Source organism: Numenius arquata, chromosome 2, assembly GCF_964106895.1.
Source record: "Numenius arquata chromosome 2, bNumArq3.hap1.1, whole genome shotgun sequence".
Classification (NCBI taxonomy): Eukaryota; Metazoa; Chordata; class Aves; order Charadriiformes; family Scolopacidae; genus Numenius; species Numenius arquata.
In genome coordinates, this window is record NC_133577.1 from 10,785,446 (window position 1) to 10,805,556 (window position 20,111).

At 40.6% G+C, this 20,111-nt stretch overlaps 1 protein-coding gene across 1 annotated transcript in view; it reads left to right on the forward strand.

The window, feature by feature from the left end:
* IPCEF1 (interaction protein for cytohesin exchange factors 1) overlaps positions 1-20,111 on the forward strand; it is a 41,795-nt gene that overhangs the window by 10,847 nt on the left and 10,837 nt on the right. Inside the window, exons 4-9 of the mRNA XM_074144636.1 lie at positions 3,215-3,288; positions 4,916-4,987; positions 8,555-8,616; positions 12,210-12,295; positions 14,049-14,097; positions 17,935-18,231. Coding sequence (XP_074000737.1) covers positions 3,215-3,288; positions 4,916-4,987; positions 8,555-8,616; positions 12,210-12,295; positions 14,049-14,097; positions 17,935-18,231 — 640 coding nt within the window. The remainder of the gene's footprint in view (positions 1-3,214; positions 3,289-4,915; positions 4,988-8,554; positions 8,617-12,209; positions 12,296-14,048; positions 14,098-17,934; positions 18,232-20,111) is intronic.

Sequence of the window (20,111 nt, forward strand, 5' to 3'; positions counted from 1 at the left end):
ACTGACATAATTAATATAAAACCTGAATGCATTAAACATAATCCTTTACCAACTGGGACATATCGAATACTGCATAAGAAGTCTGGAGATTTCTTTGTTGTAAAACTGGCAAATGTAAATTACTGAAATCAAAGCCTACAGACCTATTTTTATGAGCAATTTATAGAGTACTCCTCTAATTTAGATACTTGTTCGGTATGTCCATCTCCGCATGGGTGGGAGCACGCCAGGTGAGTGTCCCCACACTGGCTTACGGGGTCCCTGATAATTCACTAGTCCAATAAAAAATCTGAATGCACTAATATTTGTATACATTGACAGTAGAGACAGTGACTTATCTAATGGCATTGCATGGACCTAATCTCCTCATCAGTGCTTGTGCAATGCCCTAAGCAATTTGTAGGATGCAACCTAGACGAATGGCTACTGTGCCAATAGATAAAAGTGGCTGAGCTGTGATTGCATTCATAACATGTAAAGCCAACCCATTCCAGACCGTAGTCACCCGCTCACCCACCTGATGGCTTACCTAGCTCAGGCCATGGGTTTATTGGTGTGAGGGTGAGAAGGTACCTGGGTATATTCCTTCACATGGGGTCTTCTGGATCTCTTTTTTGTTTTTTTAAATTGGGTTTATTGATTCATACTGCAGAGAAACTAGCATTGTATACATTTCTCATCCAGAAATGTGCATAATAATGGCTTTGATACCTCATGAGCTGCTTTTTTGAGGTTGGTCTCTGGTGTTCTTAGACTGGTCTTGGGAACCAAACAGGAATTTCAGTGTTTTCACTGCACCTGGTCTAGTAAGTGCCCACTCTTTTTGGACAGAAACGCAGGTACATTTTCTATCTTTAGTACAATGCAGGCCATGAATAGAGGTCCTCCTTTACTCAGCCCTACTCATTCACTTATCTCTGTATACTTGGTGTACTATGAATCTGGGATGGAAATACTAGATTAAGGTCTAATTGATCAAAATATACATATTTTCTTTTTTTTTTAAAAAAAAAGGATTTAAAAAAAACCTTGTAACTTTTTTTCTTTAGTTAACTGTTATTTTGTTTCAATAAGTTTAGTCTCACTAAATTCCAACCTGTGGAATGGTTGGAAAAGATGGGCGAAAAGATCTCCAAGCCAGGCTCTAAACAAGTTTGACAGATACAAATATAATCAGAGAAAGTTAAAACCCCACAATAGCAAATAAGAGTGTTTTGGTACAAATGAAGTCATGTTACAAAATCAACGTTTTTGATATACTGAGATACTGATAAACATAATTGTGTCTTCTGTACTGAAAGAAAATAACAAAAAGAAAAAAAAACCAAACCTCTTCCACTGTTTTTTCTTTTTTCTTTTTTTTTTTGGGCATTGAGCAGGCAGAGTTATTTACTGGTGAAGATGCAAAATATGAACAACTCATATGAATATTTATTACATGTAAACCGCAGGAATGATGGTTATGCCATGATTTATTGTGTACCAATGAACAGACACACAGAGGTGCAGGGAAGACACCCACTGAAATATCAATTCTATATCCATATTTCAGTTCTCAGAGATTCATACTTCCAAGCATTAAAGCTCAAAGACTTGTCTCGATGAACATCTTTTTATAGTCTCTTCATATTCATGCATAATGTGACTTGAGATGTTGTCAGTCATCTTCATTTATCCTCTGTCTTTGTAATTGTTGTGTGTATTTTACCTGCTTTAAGTCAGTGTACGTTTTCAGAATTTTAATGTGCCCAGGGATAAGGGCTGGGAGCAGCAAAAAAGTGATTCAGGAATGAACACTTTCTGTATTTTGGAAAGTACAGTTTTTCCTGACATTATGTGCTACAGACTTTTGTCTACATTATTGCTCCTCTTAGCAGGAGCCCTTTTCTTACTGCGGCTGATCGGGTGAATGTAGATATAGTAAAGGAAGATGTTTCAGTGGCAGGCAGCAAGAACAGAGATTTGAGGCTATCTGGTCACTTCAGTTTTGGTGGAGCCACTGTCTGACACAGAGTCTAGCTGACCCGGAACAGAGATGCCAATGATCAGTAAACCCTCTCTCACCTAGAAAGGGGTGACTGCATCTACACGGCATACTGTAAAGGCCTGCCTGGCTCTTTATACCTCCTGTATTACGGCTGCAAATTTCTGGGAGGAGTGATAGCTGAGTGGCCAAAGCCATCTGAGGCTGGTTCACAGCATTTAACAACAGAGCTCAGCTGCACGGGAGCATCCCCTTGCACCTTTTCACCTCTTGGCGTGGGAGCAGCCCACATTGTACAGGACTATATAAGTGACCCTATGAAATGGTCCACATTACACTTACCCAGGGGAGACCCTCCTCCATCTCTACCTAGGATCATTTTGGGTCACTTTTGAATTCCTGTTGCTATAGACATGTATTTTTCAAATATACATAGATCACTGTATGTGGTGGTGTTATGCATCTGTGTAACACACATGCATGCTGTATCATGGAACAAACGCTCTTTTGAAATTGTATGTACAATCCAGACCTGAATGGATGATATAACCCTTATTTGTCCTCTCTTATGTCATCCATCTCTTTTGAGAGGCTTCTGTTGTTAAAACTGAGGTTCAGCAGGTCCGTTTTCTGTGATCTATGCAGAAAGTGCAGTTGGTCTCTTCATCAAAAGAAGTTATGTGATTGCTACAAAGGATGGCTGCAAAGGAATCAGGTTCCACCACCTTCATGCTGTTTTTAGACCTGGTTTGATCAAAACCTAAATTTTGCCCTTGAGAATTTCAGATTCTGCACTAGACTTAGGACTTAACCATGAGTCTTAGGTAAGGGTGCTCGGATACAGATGCTTCAAGGCAAGGAGGACGGGGAATCTACCTCAGCACTATTCTAGAAGTTGAGGAGCTGCCTTCCTTCAGACGTTTTGCTATTCGGAAGCATACAACAAATCCTGTGCTCACACACTGCTGCTTGAACAGACAGGAGTGGTGGCTTTCTAGCATCCAGGACTTGCACAAATAGTAGTTGGTATAGGAATATTTCTTGTTCACAAATACGAGCCAAAACATTGGTTGTTAATCTGTCCCCATGGTGATAAGCATATATTTTCAGGCTATAAAAAGCTGTCAAAAAACAAGCACTCGCATGTTAAATATTGTTGAGTATTGAAGTGTGGTAGTTTGCCATTTGGTCAATGTGGTGACTTTAAATTTTTTTTTTTTTTTATTGTAGGCTGAAAAAGCAGAAGGATTCATCAGACTTCCAGACTTCAGTGTGGACCGAGCAATTGAATGCAAAAAAAAGCAGTAAGTGTATCTCTTGCCCGCAGTTTTGCATGATTTTTACAACATTGCAAGGAATTGAATCTCAGTAGTGCCTGACAATGAAGCTGTGGGGAGCTCTTCTGTGTTGTATAAATAATGAGATGTTAATTGAGCTACTGAAAGAAAACCATATTGCAAAAATATTTTTGAAAATTCTCTGCCAGATGTGCTCTGTTAAAACTACAAATCCAAAAGTAGATCAGTATGTCAAGTTTTTTGTGTTTTTTTTTTTTTTTTTCTTCTCTTTGTTTACTGATTACAAGTAAGTTGTATTCTATCTTAAATACCTTCTCTTAGGTGGAGAGGTCAACAGTGGTGCAAGTAATGCTGCTTCCCTCCGACTCAGGACTATGCTTTAGGCTGCTGTGGTGCAACTTTGTTTAGCAGGGTACAGATTTTGAAATATTCCCTCCAAACTCCATATGCAGCACTGACTTCCAGCTGCTTCTGAGTATACCTCAAAGGTTTGGAGGGATGTTGCTCCTGTTCAGATTTATAAAGCTCAGCACGGTTTTTATTCTGTCCCTCAAGAGAAAGCCTTGGTTTCTCTGTCCTGGTCTCATGCAGACATTAGCTGTAGGTGTTCCTGAGACTGACTGTGGGCTTGACTCCTCCAAAGAAAGAGGACAGCTATTTTGAATATAGGGAGCTCCGTTTTGTTTTCTCAGAGGAAAGGTTGAGTCACATAGTACAGGACGACGAGAAAACGTTGCCCTTCACTTCTGCAGCTGTTGGCTCTCTATGACTGGGAGGAAAACACATGGTCATCACTTATTTAGGGTGGAGTAAGTTGGGAGAACTTTGAGGAGTGACCAGGGCTGCTGAAGCCCAGTCAAATAGCACGTGCTTCCACGGGACAGAGTCATTCACCTAACGAGGAACAAAAGAGGGAAGCCACACAGTCTCAGGATCGAAGATTATGTTTTAGCAAAATGAACACCTCTGACAAGTCTTACTGATGGCTATTCAACTAAAGCATAGTCTGAGGCTGAGATCAATAGGTTAACTATTTGTATGTCCATGGACTACCTCCATTTTGTTTGTTTCAAACCTGCCCCCTTGTTGCCTCCTTGATGCCTCCTAAAACTTGTCCTGGAAAACACAGTGAGAAATCAGTCCCTATTTACCTGCTGCATGCTGCTTGTGATTTTATTGTATTGTATCTCCCTTCTCTCAACCACCAGTTTTCCATGCTGTGGGGACTTAGCCTGATTAATCACTCTTGGAAGCTGTTCCATACCTTGGATCACCCCTGGTGTTCTCTCTGAACATTTTCCAGGTTATCTGAGCTGGGGGAAGCAAAGCTGCATGCAGTATTTGAGGTGTGGGCACACAACTGCATTATGTAATGGCATAACGAAGGTCTTTATTTTATTCTTCATTATTTCCTTCTTAGGTCCTGTAGTTTATACCCTCTGAATAATGTGTGGCCTAGGAAATGAGCTAAAAATCGCCTAGAGTTTTAAGGAAAGAGCTATGTGGATGGATAAGCTGATCTGGATTAATATAGTGGAGTGAATAAATATTTTAAATAATTCATTCAGCTATTTTTTCTTTTCTTATGTAAACTAGTTTTCTTCATATCTCTTCTATTTTTCTTTTCTTACAGTGCTATTAAGATCAGCCACCCACAGATCAAGACATTTTATTTTGCGGCAGAAAATGTTCTGGAAATGAACACGTAAGTAGGAGCGACTGGCCATGTTTCATCCTGTCTCACGCCTGAGAACACCCTTTGAAAGTTCATTCTCTCACTGTCAAGCGGTTGTTGACAATGTTATTCAGGGAATTACTGAGTCTATTTTGTTTTCTGGTCATTGTAGAGAAGGAAAATATTGTAGAGAAGAACAAATACAAATATTTGTTGACCAATGACAGTCGAAATCAGAATTGCATTATTAGCCTCATTTTGATACTAATCTTCCCAGTATATTCTGGTATAAATCTCTTTCCATTAGAGAGGTACAAAGATTTGATAGCAAGTTCATCACCTTAGGAGAAGTGAGGAAAGAAAGGAAAGAGAGAAAAACTTAACGTAGTTTTGTCCCAGAGCTGGTCTAGGACTGAGATATAATATTGTCTGCTTTCAGAGTAACATATCAGTTAACAAGGGGGGTTAAGGGGACAGAAAGGGCTGTTGCTTTAACGTAAGTAAGCATTTACTTCACTGCTAAACTATGATGCAGTTAAATGATCCTCATGACAGATCAGAAATTTTCTTTCCAAAATTGTCCATAAGAACAACAATTAATTTATGCTGTTTCCAAAGCAAGAAGTAAAAATGCATACGAAACTGCCATTTTAGAAACAACTGAGGTATCTGAAATAGATAATACTTGCTGTTGATCCAGTTTTGGCTCATTTAGATACATCTCATATCTTCTTTGGGTTTTTTTTTTTTGTTTTGTTTTGTTTTTTTTCTTCAGATTGCAGTCTGTTCACAGTGCTACTGCATTAAATGGCTAAATACCAGATACAAAGCAGTGCAATTTAAATGGGAAGAGAGTTCCTATGATAGGCAGGTCAGGATTTTAATGACAGTTCTGCTGGTGACCTTTGTGAGATTCTTCATAGGGCATTGACTGTTCTTTCCCTCTATAAACAGGAAATCTCATACATACTTACCACAACAGAAAAGGATAGGGGTTAAGAGAATGTGTGTGATATTCCAAAAGGGCAATAGACACAAAGTTGTATGATACTACAATAGTGTACAAAAATATATATTCATAAATCTGTAATCTATAGATGCAGGCAGGTAAATATAGATGGAAAGAGTGTGTTGCCTTTTGCAACTTGGAGCAACACAGAGCATACTGGTGGGGAGATGATAACCAGACATTTCTGTATCCCTGCGTTTCCTACTGGAGCTTGGGGTAGATGGGCTGAGGATGCCTGAGAATGAGGGACTGCTGGACAGGAATATTTCTGTAGACATTGTAACCCTGGCTGAGAGAGAAGAGAGGGAAGGATGTGGGGAGAAGGAAAAAGAAAATTAGAGCTAATGGAGGACATTAGTGAATGCTAACAGCCAGTTTGGAGCCCAGCTGGAAATTCTCAGTGTCTTAATGACACTTTTGAAATGTTTAGTCTCATGTGAGTGAGTGATTGAAATCTATGCAGGTGTCCTAACTCTTTTGCCCCCAGAATGATTTTCTTCAAACTCCACTTCTTGAGTAAATTTAATTTTGGCTTAAAGCTAGGTAGCTTAGTGTTAGAGCAGCTCGCGCTATACTACACTAATACTAATTCCTCACTGTTGTAACTGATGATGTTTCCCTTGGCAAAGTATAAAATACATGCATTTAATACATGAAGTACACGCATACTCACGCATATGTCAAAACAGACTAAAAGACATCTGTTCTCTTGGCTGCAGTCCCACAAATACATATGCATGTGAGTGGTTCCACTGAACTCACTGGGGCATTTGCGTGTGTCGAGTTACTGGTGTGCATAAATGCTTGACAGATCATGACCTTTCATAACTCTTCATGCGCATATATTTATTAAATCAACAGTGGATTTATTAACGCAGTCATTTGCTTCATGAATTTAGCATGTATTTGCCATTGTCACGCATACATGAAAAGTAAACACGTGCTGGGCTATCTGCGTGCATTTACCTGGCCTGTTGCACATGGTCACTGGTGATCTGTCTGAACCTGTGGTTAAAATGAAGTCTTGTATTTTTAGCAAGCCTTTACTTGTGTTTATATCTTTTTTTCATTTAAAAACCATTCTGTTACAAGTAGCTGTTAGAAGAAAATCAATAATTCACTCTTATAGAAATGACACTTTGTTTTCTTGAATTGTTATGTGGCTCTATTGCTCATACTGCAAGTCTAAAAATCCTGTTACTTTGACACTGATCTTACTAGCAAATTTCCCATTGCTTCAGTAGAATCAAGATCAGACACAATGTTCTTTCAGAGTTATGAATCATAATTCCTGCCCTTCATAGATTCCCTGTTTAGGCCTTGAGTTTTGATCTGAAAGGCTTGAGCTTTTTCAGTTGTTAATTTCTTAAATCCAAGGCCAGCAGGTCGAGAGAGGTGATTCTGCCCCTCTGCTCTGCTCTGGTGAGACCCCACCTGGAGTACTGTGTCCAGCTTTGGAGTCCTCAACACAGGAAGGACAAAGACCTGTTGGAATGGGTCCAGAGGAGGGCCATGAAAATGATCAGAGGGATGGAGCACCTCTCCTATGAGGACAGGTTGAGAGAGTTGGGGTTGTTCAGCCTGGAGAAGAGAAGGCTTCAGGGAGACCTTATAGAAGCCTTCCAGTACCTGAAGGGGCCTTCAGGAGCGATGGGGAGGGATTCTTTATCAGGGAGTGGAGCAATAGGATGAGGGGTTATGGTTTTAAACTGAAAGAGGGGAGATTTAGATCAGATACCAGAAAGAAATTCTTTACTGTGAGGGTGGTGAGGCACTGGAACAGGTTGCCCAGAGAAGCTGTGGATGCCTCATCCCTGGAGGTGTTCAAGGCCAGGCTGGATGGGGCTTTGAGCAACCTGCTCTAGTGGGAGGTGTCCCTGCCCATTGCAGGGGGGGTGGAACTCAATGATCTTTAAGATCCCTTCCAACCCAAAGCATTCTATGATTCTATGACCTACAGGCAAACACAATATACAGAAAGTATATCCAGGGATTGTTTCTAGTGCTAGAAAAATGCAACCACCTAGGAAGAGGAATGAAAAAGACCTGTCACTATCTTAAAGCAACACAGGAAGTGGGACTTAGTAAAAACAAAAGTACATTACATACTGCTTTCTTTAAGTCTCAATGGTCAGAAAGTCCAGTTTTAAGTGGCTTAGATTCTTAGACTGTGCTACAATAGCTTTACCCAGGGCAGCTGACATCATCTTCTCTGGCCCCTGTGCCTTTTGCCTCATTTCAGGTGAAAGATGACACCTCAACAGCAGGACTAAACCACTGACATTGTGTTATAGCACACAAACTTCTCCTTTAGCTTCCACAAATCAACTCCTTGGTCATCAGTAGTACTTTTTTACAGGATCAGGGAAAGATGTTCCAGGCAACTAGTCCTGCTCACCATGGGGAATATTCAGATAACTGGTGCATTTCTAGAGGATGCTCTAAGAAATAGAAGGAAACTTTGATATTTAGTCTTCAGGATAATGAAAATTAATGTAGTAATGTAGAACACATCTGAAAGGGACAAAACTCTGTTTGAACAGCATGCAAGTATCCCTAACTCTATATTCCCTCTGTTTCAAACACAGGTGGCTAAGTAAGCTGGGGATGGCTGTAGACCCTCAGGCACCCAATGGGAAAAATGAGGAAGGTATGCTCCTAACGGTGGTTTTAGTGTGTAACTACATCATGTTCTTCACAGTTTTTGCTTGGCCAAATTTTTGTTAGCATTTTCCTTCCTTTTAATTTGTCAACTTGGGTCCATCTACCAGCTGAGCTCAGAGAAACCATACTGACACAGCGCAGAGTAATCGTGGAAAAACAAATAATGGTGAGAAATGGTGTCACTGAGAGACACTCGGTGATCTTGTGAGAGGTGTGTAACTGCTTCAGTTTGCTGGCTTGCTAAGCCTATCAAGCGTGAAGAGAAACAACTGTGCTACTCTAGGTGTTGAGTCGGTAAGGTATATTACAGGAGTCATGATATGGCCCAGGAGTTTGCTAGCTTAGGAACACCTTGTGCAATGTAGACCTATCTCTACTGTCTCCTCCATTTCTGGGGGTTTCAACAACAGCAATGTCACGGGGTAGGGAGGTGGTAGTTGTGTACTGAAGCCTACGGTTTCCACCAGAGCCAAGTCCAAGAGTTCATTGGGGAATGAGTAATTTTAAAAGATCCTTAGCAAATTATTTATTGTTTTAATTTGCACACTGACCTCACAGAATGTTTTGAATTGCAAATCTGGGTACTTGAACACAAATCTGGGTAGAAGACAAAGGAAGTCACCTGTTGGAGCGCTTGGAAAAGCTGATGGTGAGGACATGTGTGATGGGAGCTGGTTTAGAACAATAAGCGCTGTGGATAGTGTTATGTTAGCAAACCAGAGAGGGGCTTGGACCTCAGGAATATGTATAATCTTCTGGATTTTGACCCTCTATTTTTAGAGTATTGGTACCCAGTGACTTTTTTAGAACTGCTCAGACTATGAAGGAGGTGGAGGTATGACGAAGAAACTGGTATTTGTAGTAGTATGAACACTTAGGTGATGCAACCTGTTTTGTCTGAGCACTGAAATGCTCCTTTCTGCATCCCTTCTGCTGTTTCCCAGGATAAGGTTGTGGTTTATGTCCAGGCTTTGGACATGTAACGCCATTACTGATTAGTGTGATCTGGCTGTGTTTGTACTCTGGCTCCATTTATACTCTGCTGTTAGAAGCAGCTTTGGAGCTGGTAAACATAGAGACCACTGATTTCTGGAGGTTCAGCAGGTGTCATCAATTTCTTTGTTTTCAGTTCATGGTTCCTCTTTATTTCTTGTCAGAAAACTTGTTAATTTTCATACCCCCAAATTCCTCCAAAATGCCTGTTAGTTTTGAACCCAATTTTGTATCAAAACAGTCTGAGATAATATGGATAAAGGGCTATACTGAATATTAGGCTGTGCAGCAAGTCTTGCACAGTAATTGTGTTTGGGGAGGAAGTGTCCAAACATGTTCTCCATGTTTTCACAAAGGAGGAGTTTGATAGAAGATGAGGATGGTCAAAATTCTATACATGAAAACAAATTATTTTTTTTTAAATCATCAAAATATGTTGTATTGATTGTGTTGTCTGAGTCAAGAATTATAAAACAATTCAAAATGAGTCAGCTCACTAACCTTAATTTAAAAAAATGACAGAAAGTTAAAAAATAATCCACTCAATAAACTCTACACCAGGTTATCTAGTTACCCTGCAACAAACATAACATAGCCAACCTTTCTTCAGTTTTTGAAGCTGGTGGCCCATTTCCCCTTCAGAAGAGGCAATCTGATTCTGGTGTCAAACACCTCCTTGTCCTTCTATGTGTGTTTTGCCACAGGTGCTCCACCAGCTCCCTTGAGCATGGGTTCAGCCCCCCACCGACGTGCCCTTGCAGAGAGGCATTGCTATGCTTCAGAAAAATGCTGTCATTGCCCACAGTCACTTCTGTTCCTGCTGACCTGGTTCTCCCCTCTGTGTCACACACCATAACTCTTCAGGAGGGTCTTGGCTCTTGTTATGGCAGTTCTTGTGTATTCGTGTACTTTCTATGCATTTTAACACCACCCACCCAGCCCCATTTGCCTATTTAGAGTATCAGAAACAGCTGTTGATTCTTTTTCAGTTCTGTGTGCCTAAAAGGGGAGCTGTAGAAACAGTAATTTCTTTACTAAGAGTTATTCAAGAAGGCATTAATAGAGCCTTACAATTTGCTATAGGCCTTTTTGCAGCCAGTCTCAGTCCTTTATGGTAAGATGTGCCAGCACATATTTCCAGTAAACAGAGTAGCAGCCATGCGGTTAGAAACCCCTATAGTTCTGCAAACAGTTCAAGGACAAAAAGTAATGAATCTTTTAAAGTTCCACTTTGTGGAACTTAGAAACTTCTCTCTCATGTATAAAATTCTCTCTTAAAACTTTGTTCCCCTCACACTGTGCTTATTAAAACCCCCCAACGACATACACAAAAGGAAAGAGTGTGGGGCTTAATTTAGTTAAAAGATGAGATAATCACAGGTGATTTCCCAGGGACTGTGCTAACACACTGCTGTCTGGTGGTGTGAACCCATGAAGTCCAGCTCTTACAAAGTGCTCCCAGAGCACAACAACCCTCACCCGCTTGGGGAGAGAGCCAGAGAGGCAGGACAGAGCCCTGGCTCCCTTGGAGACAGCACCAGTGGCCTCGGCTCTTATCACACTCAGCACTCGTTCACATTGTCCTCATTAAGCTCCGACTATGTCTTTGCAACCTTTCAGGTCCCCAGCTCAGTCGGGTGGGGTGAGGGCTGTCACCCTTCACTCGTGGTGCAGGGCAGGGTGTAAGCACTTGCCGCTATGGAGGTTGGATGTGAAAGGCTGGTAGATTTAGCTGAGGGAAGTGATCTTGCCCAGTGGTTACAGGCAGGCCCTGGGAATAGGAACCAGGAACTTACTGCCTCCCCTTTTCTGTGTCTCATTTTGTCAATGATTATCACTTCATTAAATCCACTTCTGAAAAGCACCTGAGAAAACGCTTTCACCTGCTACATCGGTAGTTGAAAGAAATAACTGCTGCTCTGCCACTTGTCAATAGATACTGAGCTTGCTTTTTATGAAAAAAAAAAAAAAAAAAAAAAGAAAAAGATGAGTGGGGTGTATAGTCCTAGAATACTGTGTTTACTTTTAGTACTAGCTCTGCACATGCACTGCATGGTGTGCCTGTGCGAGCCACCATGCGGTGACAGAAAGGTCTCATGAGGCTGCTCTATGGTTTCCAAAGCACCATGTGAGCAATCTGTTTCCTCCAAAATTCCAGCCAAAACACCAATGCTCCAGGAAAACTTACTGCTTACAGAGCTTAAGAGACAGCATCTGCTACTTGGGACAGGTCTCCCTAACGTACTACAAATGGTACAGCCTTTTCTTTAGAGGCTGCAAAAGGAGGAAAAAAAACCCACTCCAAATCTATTTGTGAAGCTATCTAGAGCAATGCCACCTAGTGTTTCCTGCCGTAGCAAGTTAGCAATTTTTTGGACTTCATAGCAACATGTTTTCTTTTTTTTTAAGTAGTGTAGCATCACCACAAGTGGGTTAATTTTTACTGTAGGAGACACTGACTTGTTACAGTGTGGTCCTCAGCCCAGAACATCCTACTTGGTGAACTTTGGCTACCACAATGCTTCAGGGAATAAATGAGTGTTGGTCTAACACTTTGATTTTGCTCATTTCCCATGTTTGCCTCAGAATGCTACAGCGAAAGCGAACATGATGATCCAGAAATAACCGACACACCACCGCCCCCCTACACAGTCCAGCCACCTCCGCTTTCGGTAAGTAATTAGCTTGTTTCTAGTTGCTAGCCAGTTGGCACAAAACTTTCTCGAGGTGGTGGACCTTTGAGGAATAACCTAAAAGAGCGGCTGGAAATGTTCACCCTGTGTGCCTGTGAAATGAGGATGTGCTGACAGCGCCTGCCCCGTGTTATTGCAGCCCGCACTGCTTGGAGCTTGCGCTGCAAAGAACAGATCCCTCCAATGGAGGTGTATTTATCGTGCTGGAGAAAGGGAAGTGTCACTCTACCTTGTAGACACACTGTAACACACTGCTATAACCCTGTTTTTCATACTATTCTTTTTTTAAAAATCTTTCTTTTTGTGACGCCGGTAGCATCATCCAACAGATTTGTATTTATTTATTTGAGTGAACTTTTCTTAGGACTGAATTTGAAGCTGCTTTTGGGGCAGTGAAGAAAAGCAGAGGGAAAGAGGCTAGGCGGCTTCTTACAGTGATAAAATCAGTTCTTTTCCTAGACTATTTTCCATAGACTATAAAAATTGAAAATAAGCATGCTCCCAAAAATCTATACTATTCTTCCCTCTTGCTGTAGAGTATTTGTCCAGAATAATCCTTCCTGCCTTGCTTCATTTCATAAATTAGAATAAGCACTGTGCACCCTTGTGTCTAATTAAATTGACTTGCTTAATTATTAGCCACTTATTGCACTATTAAATTTGTTTCTATATTGTTGCTTTTCCCAGTGATCTCATCTCCCTTTACATGTGCTTTAAGATATGAGGTTTACTTAATTCTGTGTTTAGAAATGAGTAATCTGGTTTGGGATGGTAATTCATCTGAAATAAGGAAGCCTGAGTTTAAGCTTTTCCCTTCCCCAGCTGAAAGTTAACATCCAGGGGTACGCAGTAACATACCCAGTACTGAATCATTTCATTGCATCTCATGGAAGAGAAGTGTCTGCTGCCTCGTTGGTGTGGTACAGGTTCCTGTATGGCACGTTGAAATGACAATCCGGTAGCTGGGGTGGGAACCAAGGTGGCAAAGCAGGAACAAATTTGAAATATACAGATGTGCTGGAGAAGCTTGCACACCCACAGGCAATAAGAAAAGGAGATGTCATGCCCAGGGTTGCCTGGCTGGCAATCTTTAATTAGCACACATAAAACTGGGGATGTATGTCACACTGTCACCCACTTGTCCCCTCTGTTTCAGTCAGATAAGTCAGCCTTTACTTCCGCTCCTGACACAGTTGTGTAATGTTAATCACTGCAAAACAATCCACCTGGCACTCGGGGATGCGTGCTGATCACTGCTGTGTAAAACTGATTCTTTATGGCCTGTATTAACTGGAAGTTAAATGTGGCTAAGTGGCTATAAATATCGGAGAAAATAGGAACCTTGGCAATACGTCTCCAAGAGTTATTCTGGGCCAAGGGCTGATAATGAAGCGTCTTGAATTTTATACCTCAGTGGCTTGCCTTTAAGAGGCTGTAGATGTCTTTTCCGTCTGCTCACCTCCGAGTGAATGCCTGCATTTTTCAAGATGATGAGTTTTAAACAGGTGCTGTTTTTAAGCTTTCTGTTTTTTTGGCTTCCGGCTGCTTCACAGTCTGTTACTGCAGAGGCCATCTCCGGTTGTATCTTTCCCATATGCTCTTCTTGAGTGCTGGCCTCCACGTTTTGGCAGGGGACATGTGGGAGGCAGGCAATGGTGCAGGTGCTGAGGGGTCCTGCTTCCTCAGCCTTTCTCTTTAGGTTTATCTTCTCTCCATCCTTTCCTTCTCTCAGCTGACTTCTCTTCATCCCCAGCTTAAAATCCCTTCCCCCATGGACAAAGGTGAGTGTCTCCTGAGCAAAGTTGTCATCTTTTCACCCCAGAAGTGGCCACTGGAATAAGTTTCAGCTGCCATGTGTGTGCCCTGCGCTCAGCTTGCTTATGTGGTGGGTAGGAACAGCTAGGTAGCAACACAGCTGAATTTGACTGCAAGTCAGAGTCTTCTTTTAAATATTCAATTTAGTGCCCCTTTCCCTCCTGGACAAGTAGTGGACCAAGAAAACCATTGGAAGGATTGAAAAAGCACAGATTCTGTTGGAAAGTCAATTCTAGGAGTGGAACTTTTAGTCGTTTCAGGGAAGACTGGTTAAACATTTCACTGAATTTCACTGAATTTTTTTAGAGTTGGAAGGGACCATAAAGATCATCTAGTCCAACTCCCCTGCCGAAGCAGGATTGCCCAGAGCATGTCAGAGCATGTTACTCAGGACTGCATCCAGGCAGGTCTTGAAAATCTCCAGAGAAGGGGACTCCACAACCTCCCTGGGCAGCCTTTGCTTGCTGCCTGTTTATTCATTGTGGAATTTTTGAAACAAGCTGTGAGATCCCAAACACATCATGGATTTGGGCTGATACTCTGTGGGTATGCCACTTTTGGAAGGCTTGCTTGAATCTTTTCAGATTGCTATTGGATGAGGTACTCATCCTGGAAACCCAGCCCAGCACCAAGAATTCCACAGGCATTGAGTGGGGTTTATTTCTTTTTGTTATTTTTGTCTTTTTTTAAAGTTGCACTTTTTCCTCCCAAGTGCCAAAGAGATTTTGCAAAATAGGAATTAGGAGCTATGAACATTTTGGAAAATCAAACTTGGAAAGGCTTCCAAACTTAAGATCAACTCCAGACTGAAAACTATTAGTCTGGAAACTAATAGCCACCCAGGTACAGCCTCTGTTATGTGTTAGAGCAGCAAACATTTTGCTGTACTTCTAGCACAAAGTTTTCATTTGTTGTTCTGTTCTCTGCTGACCCAAAACATTTTAAAACTTGAAAAAGAAAAAAAGTACTGATCATAAGTTTTCTATATTTATTCATGTTTTTGGGTATTGTGGAAGAAAAGAGCAAGTGAGGAACAAGTAAATTTTAACATCTGTAGAACAAAAGTTAAACTGACCATCTGCATTAATTTCTCCACACGTGAATGAATTTACAGTTCAAAAAGCAGCAGCTATGTTGAGACAATAGATTGCAGCAGTCCCAAAAGAGCAGTTGAGGTGTTTCATAGTGATAATTTTTCTCTAAAAAATGCCTAGAGACTAATTGATCTCCTGTGGAATCTTTATGATCTGCTGGCTCAAGCATCTGCTTTTTAAAATGTTCCCAAATGGAGATTTATTATTATATGGATGATTGCAAAACTTCCAAAGGAACCACTTGAGTAAGTTAGGTAAACGTTTGTCATGCCAAATAAAAAAAAAAACACCACACATATGTAGAGAAGGAGAAACACATTCTGGCAGTCATCTTTATTCTCACCCACATTTTTTTTTATTTAACACACAATGAAAATGAAAACAAAAATATATTCCACTCAGTGAGGCACGGTTTTCATTTCAGTGGTACTTTCTTTTGCATGGAAAAATGCCAGAAAAGTAGAAGTGAGATCTAACGTCTTCCTTTCCTGTCTTTGAACAATTGAAATTGAACCATGTGAGCAAGGGCTTTTACTGTTTGGTGGTTCTGCTTGGCTGTACAAATGCTTCAACAATTTGTCTTTGCCATAGGAGCTGCAAGATGAAATGCTTCAGGTCACCTGTGTTCCTAAGGGCGTTTTTATCACTCATACATGTAGTTTATGACAGCATCTCCTTGTCCTTTGCTTTAAGATGCATTTGTGAAGGTTTCCTTACTAAAAACAAAAATGCACCTGAAACACAATGTTGTAATTCTCATAATAGGAACATGAATTAAGTCTGGTGTCACAGTGTTTGGGACAGTCTTGGAGGAATAGCTTTAAAAATCTACAAAAGTGAAGAGAGTGCTACAAACAAACGGTGACCCAAAATCTGATAATGGTCCTCCTTATCTTCTGAATTGATTAGTAGCTACATGATATAGCTAGATTAGAAGGACAGGAAAGCAAATCAACTTTGCTTTTTTGAATGTAAAAAGGAAGTAGTATACACTACAGCAACACTGAATTACAAAAGCTTATATATCATGATCCAAAAAATTTTCACTCTTGGTTTCATTTATATTGAATACCTCTTATTTCTAGTTTACCAGGTTATGAATAAATGTTCTACGTTAGTCCCTTTATTGTGTTTGCAGCTTGTCCAGGTTTCCCTAGCAACACCTCAGTAATTTTCAGTACTTCCAGTTTAGTTATCATCTGTTTTAATCCTTACACAGATTTATTCTACATATGTTTTGAGAACATAAACTTGCCAGAATTGTGGTCCATCAAGTCTGGTATTCTGGTTCTGGCATTGGCCAGTAGGAAATGATTTGCAGAAGGAGTAAATTTCTGCCGTAGCAGATACAAGAAATCTGGCTTTCATATCATGACGGTCTCATCATGATTTCTGATAGTTTCTCCTAAAAGCTTCACATAAGGCTTTGTCTCCTGTTGTCTTCCATTATTTATTACTGTCAATTAATCCTCTCCTTGGTATTTTAATATATATTTGTGTGTTTGTGTATGTATTACTTGTGTATGTATTACTTGTGTATTTGACTCTCTTGGCTCATCTTTTCAGTGGTGTTTAATGGCTAAGAAGCGGAACTAGCGCTAGTTCTTCTTGTGTGAGTTGCTTTTGGTGATCGGATAATAGTACAACTCAAGCAAAGTAAATCCCTACAGCAGAGAAAAACCTGGACATCTATTTGCTTGTCTGGGAAGATAAATACTTTTCAAAACTTTGTTCTTCCTCTCAACCTTTTTTTACATGGAATTGTGCATCTATCATACCCTCTCTCATTCAACTCCCAGCTCCTAATGATTACTGTTAGGTGTCTCTGAGACCTCTCTGGTTTTATGTGCTCTTGTTAAGGTAGGGTAACAAGTGCAGTATGGAGGGCCTTACGATGTCTTACTGATTTCTGGTGTGTTTCTAGTGAAGTTTGGGTCTCTTTCGAGATTCATGTGCTGAAGGATGAATCTTAGCAGGTGAATGAGCAGCACAAATCTTGTAGCACTCCCTTTTTCCTGCCCTCTGCCCCGTACTGTCTGTTTTTTCTTTCCATCATTAACTTGCCATCATATTACTTGTCAGTCTTCTTACCTTGGTGAATGATTAGTCCCTTGAATGGACCAGGTAAAATAGCTTTTTGTGCTGAGAAGGTCAAGGTACTTCAGTGCTTGGGCCCATTTCTGTCTATCCGTGGTTATGCCATTGGTGGATTTATGGAGTGCTTCAAGACAGCTTCATGTTCAATGGATAATTCAGAGTTTCTCTGCTGCACTCTTGATTAGACCAATAAAGTGTAGACAAATTAAAGAGGGAACATTAGTGTGAGACCTAGCATGGAAGCTTACATTCAACGCAATATTTTTCCTTGATCTTTTGTTTTCAGGCATTGTCAGATTTTTATCTGTTTTACTTCTGGTTTCCTTGTGGCTTAATTTCTGAAGTTCTGCTCTGTAGGAGATTGGCTGCCATACCTCATACTTGTTTACATGGGTAATTAATCAGATTACATAAGTTTTTTTGTCAATTAGCAGTTCAGCTGCATATCCATAACATGTAGAACCTAGGAACTGGAATAACTTGGAAATAATTTTTCTTTTTTTCTCCCCTCTCCTGCCCCCCACCCTGTTTCTGGAAAGCAGGATCAGCAGAAGTCTTCTTTCACCTCGACTCTGTCAAGTGAAGCATCCTGTTCGCTCTCCTCTCCTGAAGGCACTTTCAACTCCCAAGAGTCGTCTTCTTCCTTGACATCCAAAGTGGTTTATTCAGAGAGGCAGTCCTGGCTTGATCTGGTTAACAGCTCTGCCACAGAAGAGGGTGATCAGCCTTTAACTTTCTGCGTACAGATTCATTCTGATGAGCTGCCAGAAGCAGACTGTGGAGAAGCAGCAGAAAGCCAGGAGGTCCACCTTTCCAAACCCAATGGTGGATCCCAAAACTCTTTTTTAGGTCTGGATACACATTGTCTATCAGTGCCAGATGCAACGGGACAGAGATTACTAGCCAAAGGTGAGCTAATGAGAGAGGAGATTTTTGTGTGCAGAGTCATACAATGTGGGAGTTCAGGGGTTTTCCTCAACTTCCTTTCCCCTTCCTTCCTTTATGTTCTTCACTGAAGAGTTTTTCCAGTGGCTCATCATTTATAACAAACATTTCATTTATTGCACATTAAATATATAACCTAGTATCTAATTGGTAAGTAGCTTTACAGCTTTCCTCAAATTTTACCTATTTGTTAAGATCATAGCCTCATTATAAAATCCTAACACAGGCATATTTTTATAGCTTTCTTTATTTAAATACAGCTGTCTTTCATTAGGTAGGACTGAATCAAAATTTTAAGAAAGTGTGTTACAGAACTGACCCCTTAAGCAAACTAGTTTATGTAAGAAGCGGTGAACGTGGGGTTAGGTCAATCCAACTTTAAAAATAAAAGCAATTGCATCTACTTCAAGTACATATTCCATGTTTGTTTAATGAGCTTTGTTGTAATCAAGGGGAAACAACTACAATCTTGAATCAGCATGTCCATTAGGACTGGATTTTGTTTAAGCAAGCGGGTATCTGCATAGCTATTCTCCTACCAAAATGTACTGCTAAATTAAAAAGGTGGCTCAGTTCCAGAATTTGGTCATTGTTACTGTTAATAGCTCTCCTGCCATAGTGAGGTGATGTGTCTTGCCTTTTGAGCAAAGCTGCTTCTTCCTGCATTAAAAGCAGCTGAAGCATAAGAGGCATTTCTGGCATTGGATACACTGAAATGAGAAGACGCTGCCTAGAGGCTTAATACATACGGAAGCAATGATGTTCTTGTGCATCAGCTCTACCCATGATTCCGAATCCTTGTAAAGATTTGAAGCCAGTACTTTGCTGCTGAAAGAGCAGTGTTGTCTCAGTACAATGCAAAACAAGGGTGCAGCCAAAAGCTTAGGCCGAAGGTCACGCAAAGGTGGAAAGAAACAGCACTGGACTCATTGGGAAAGTAGGGTATTTCTCTGTAGGTGAGCTTGGCACTGATTGAAAAATCATAGTATAAGGCACTTCAGTTACGTTGTCAGTCTCCTGATTGTTTTACAAATATCAACAGTTAGCACCCCTTTGGTTTTTCATATGTTTTCCTGATTTTACAAAACAAACAAACAAGAAAAAAAGCTCTGGTTTTGCAAGTAGTGAAAAGGCTGGGGCTGGCAGAAATGGGGTCCCTAATGAAAATGTCACAAAGACATAGTAAATGCATTGTCGTCTGTAATTTCACTTTCTGGGTTAAGTTTGGCTAAGCAATGCCTTTGGGAAAAATTATTAGGTATATTCAGGTGGATTGTTGGAGTGTAGGTGACGTATGGCATGGTGGCTTACAGATCCTCTTAGGCAAGATTCACTGGTTGCTCTTCAGTAATCTAAACTTTTGCTTAGAATGTGTTACTCTGGTATTGTCAGCAGTCCTGCAATAATGCACGGGTTAATGCTTTCCGTTATAACTGTAAGGGTGATGAGTACTTTTGTGGATGGTCATAGAATTAACATGACACATAATCATTTAAGGCATAGTTTAATAGGCTTCATTATCCTAACCAATAAAAATTGAATTAAAACATAAATCAAGGCACATTTTGGGTATATTCCTGCAGTTTGCAAGGTGGTTTAATTTTCCCAAAAATATTCCTGGGGAAACGGGTCTAGTGGAGGTGTACCTGCCCATGGCAGGGGGGTTGGAACTCGATGATCTTTAAGGTCCCTTCCAACCCAAACCATTCTATGATTCTATGAAATGGATTCTTCCATTGCTCACTGCTTAGCTGATGGCCAACCCTGATCTCAGAACACTTCCATCCTAACCACACCAGTGATCTCTGACGGAATTCCAGAAAAAGATCATTTCAATGAGGCAG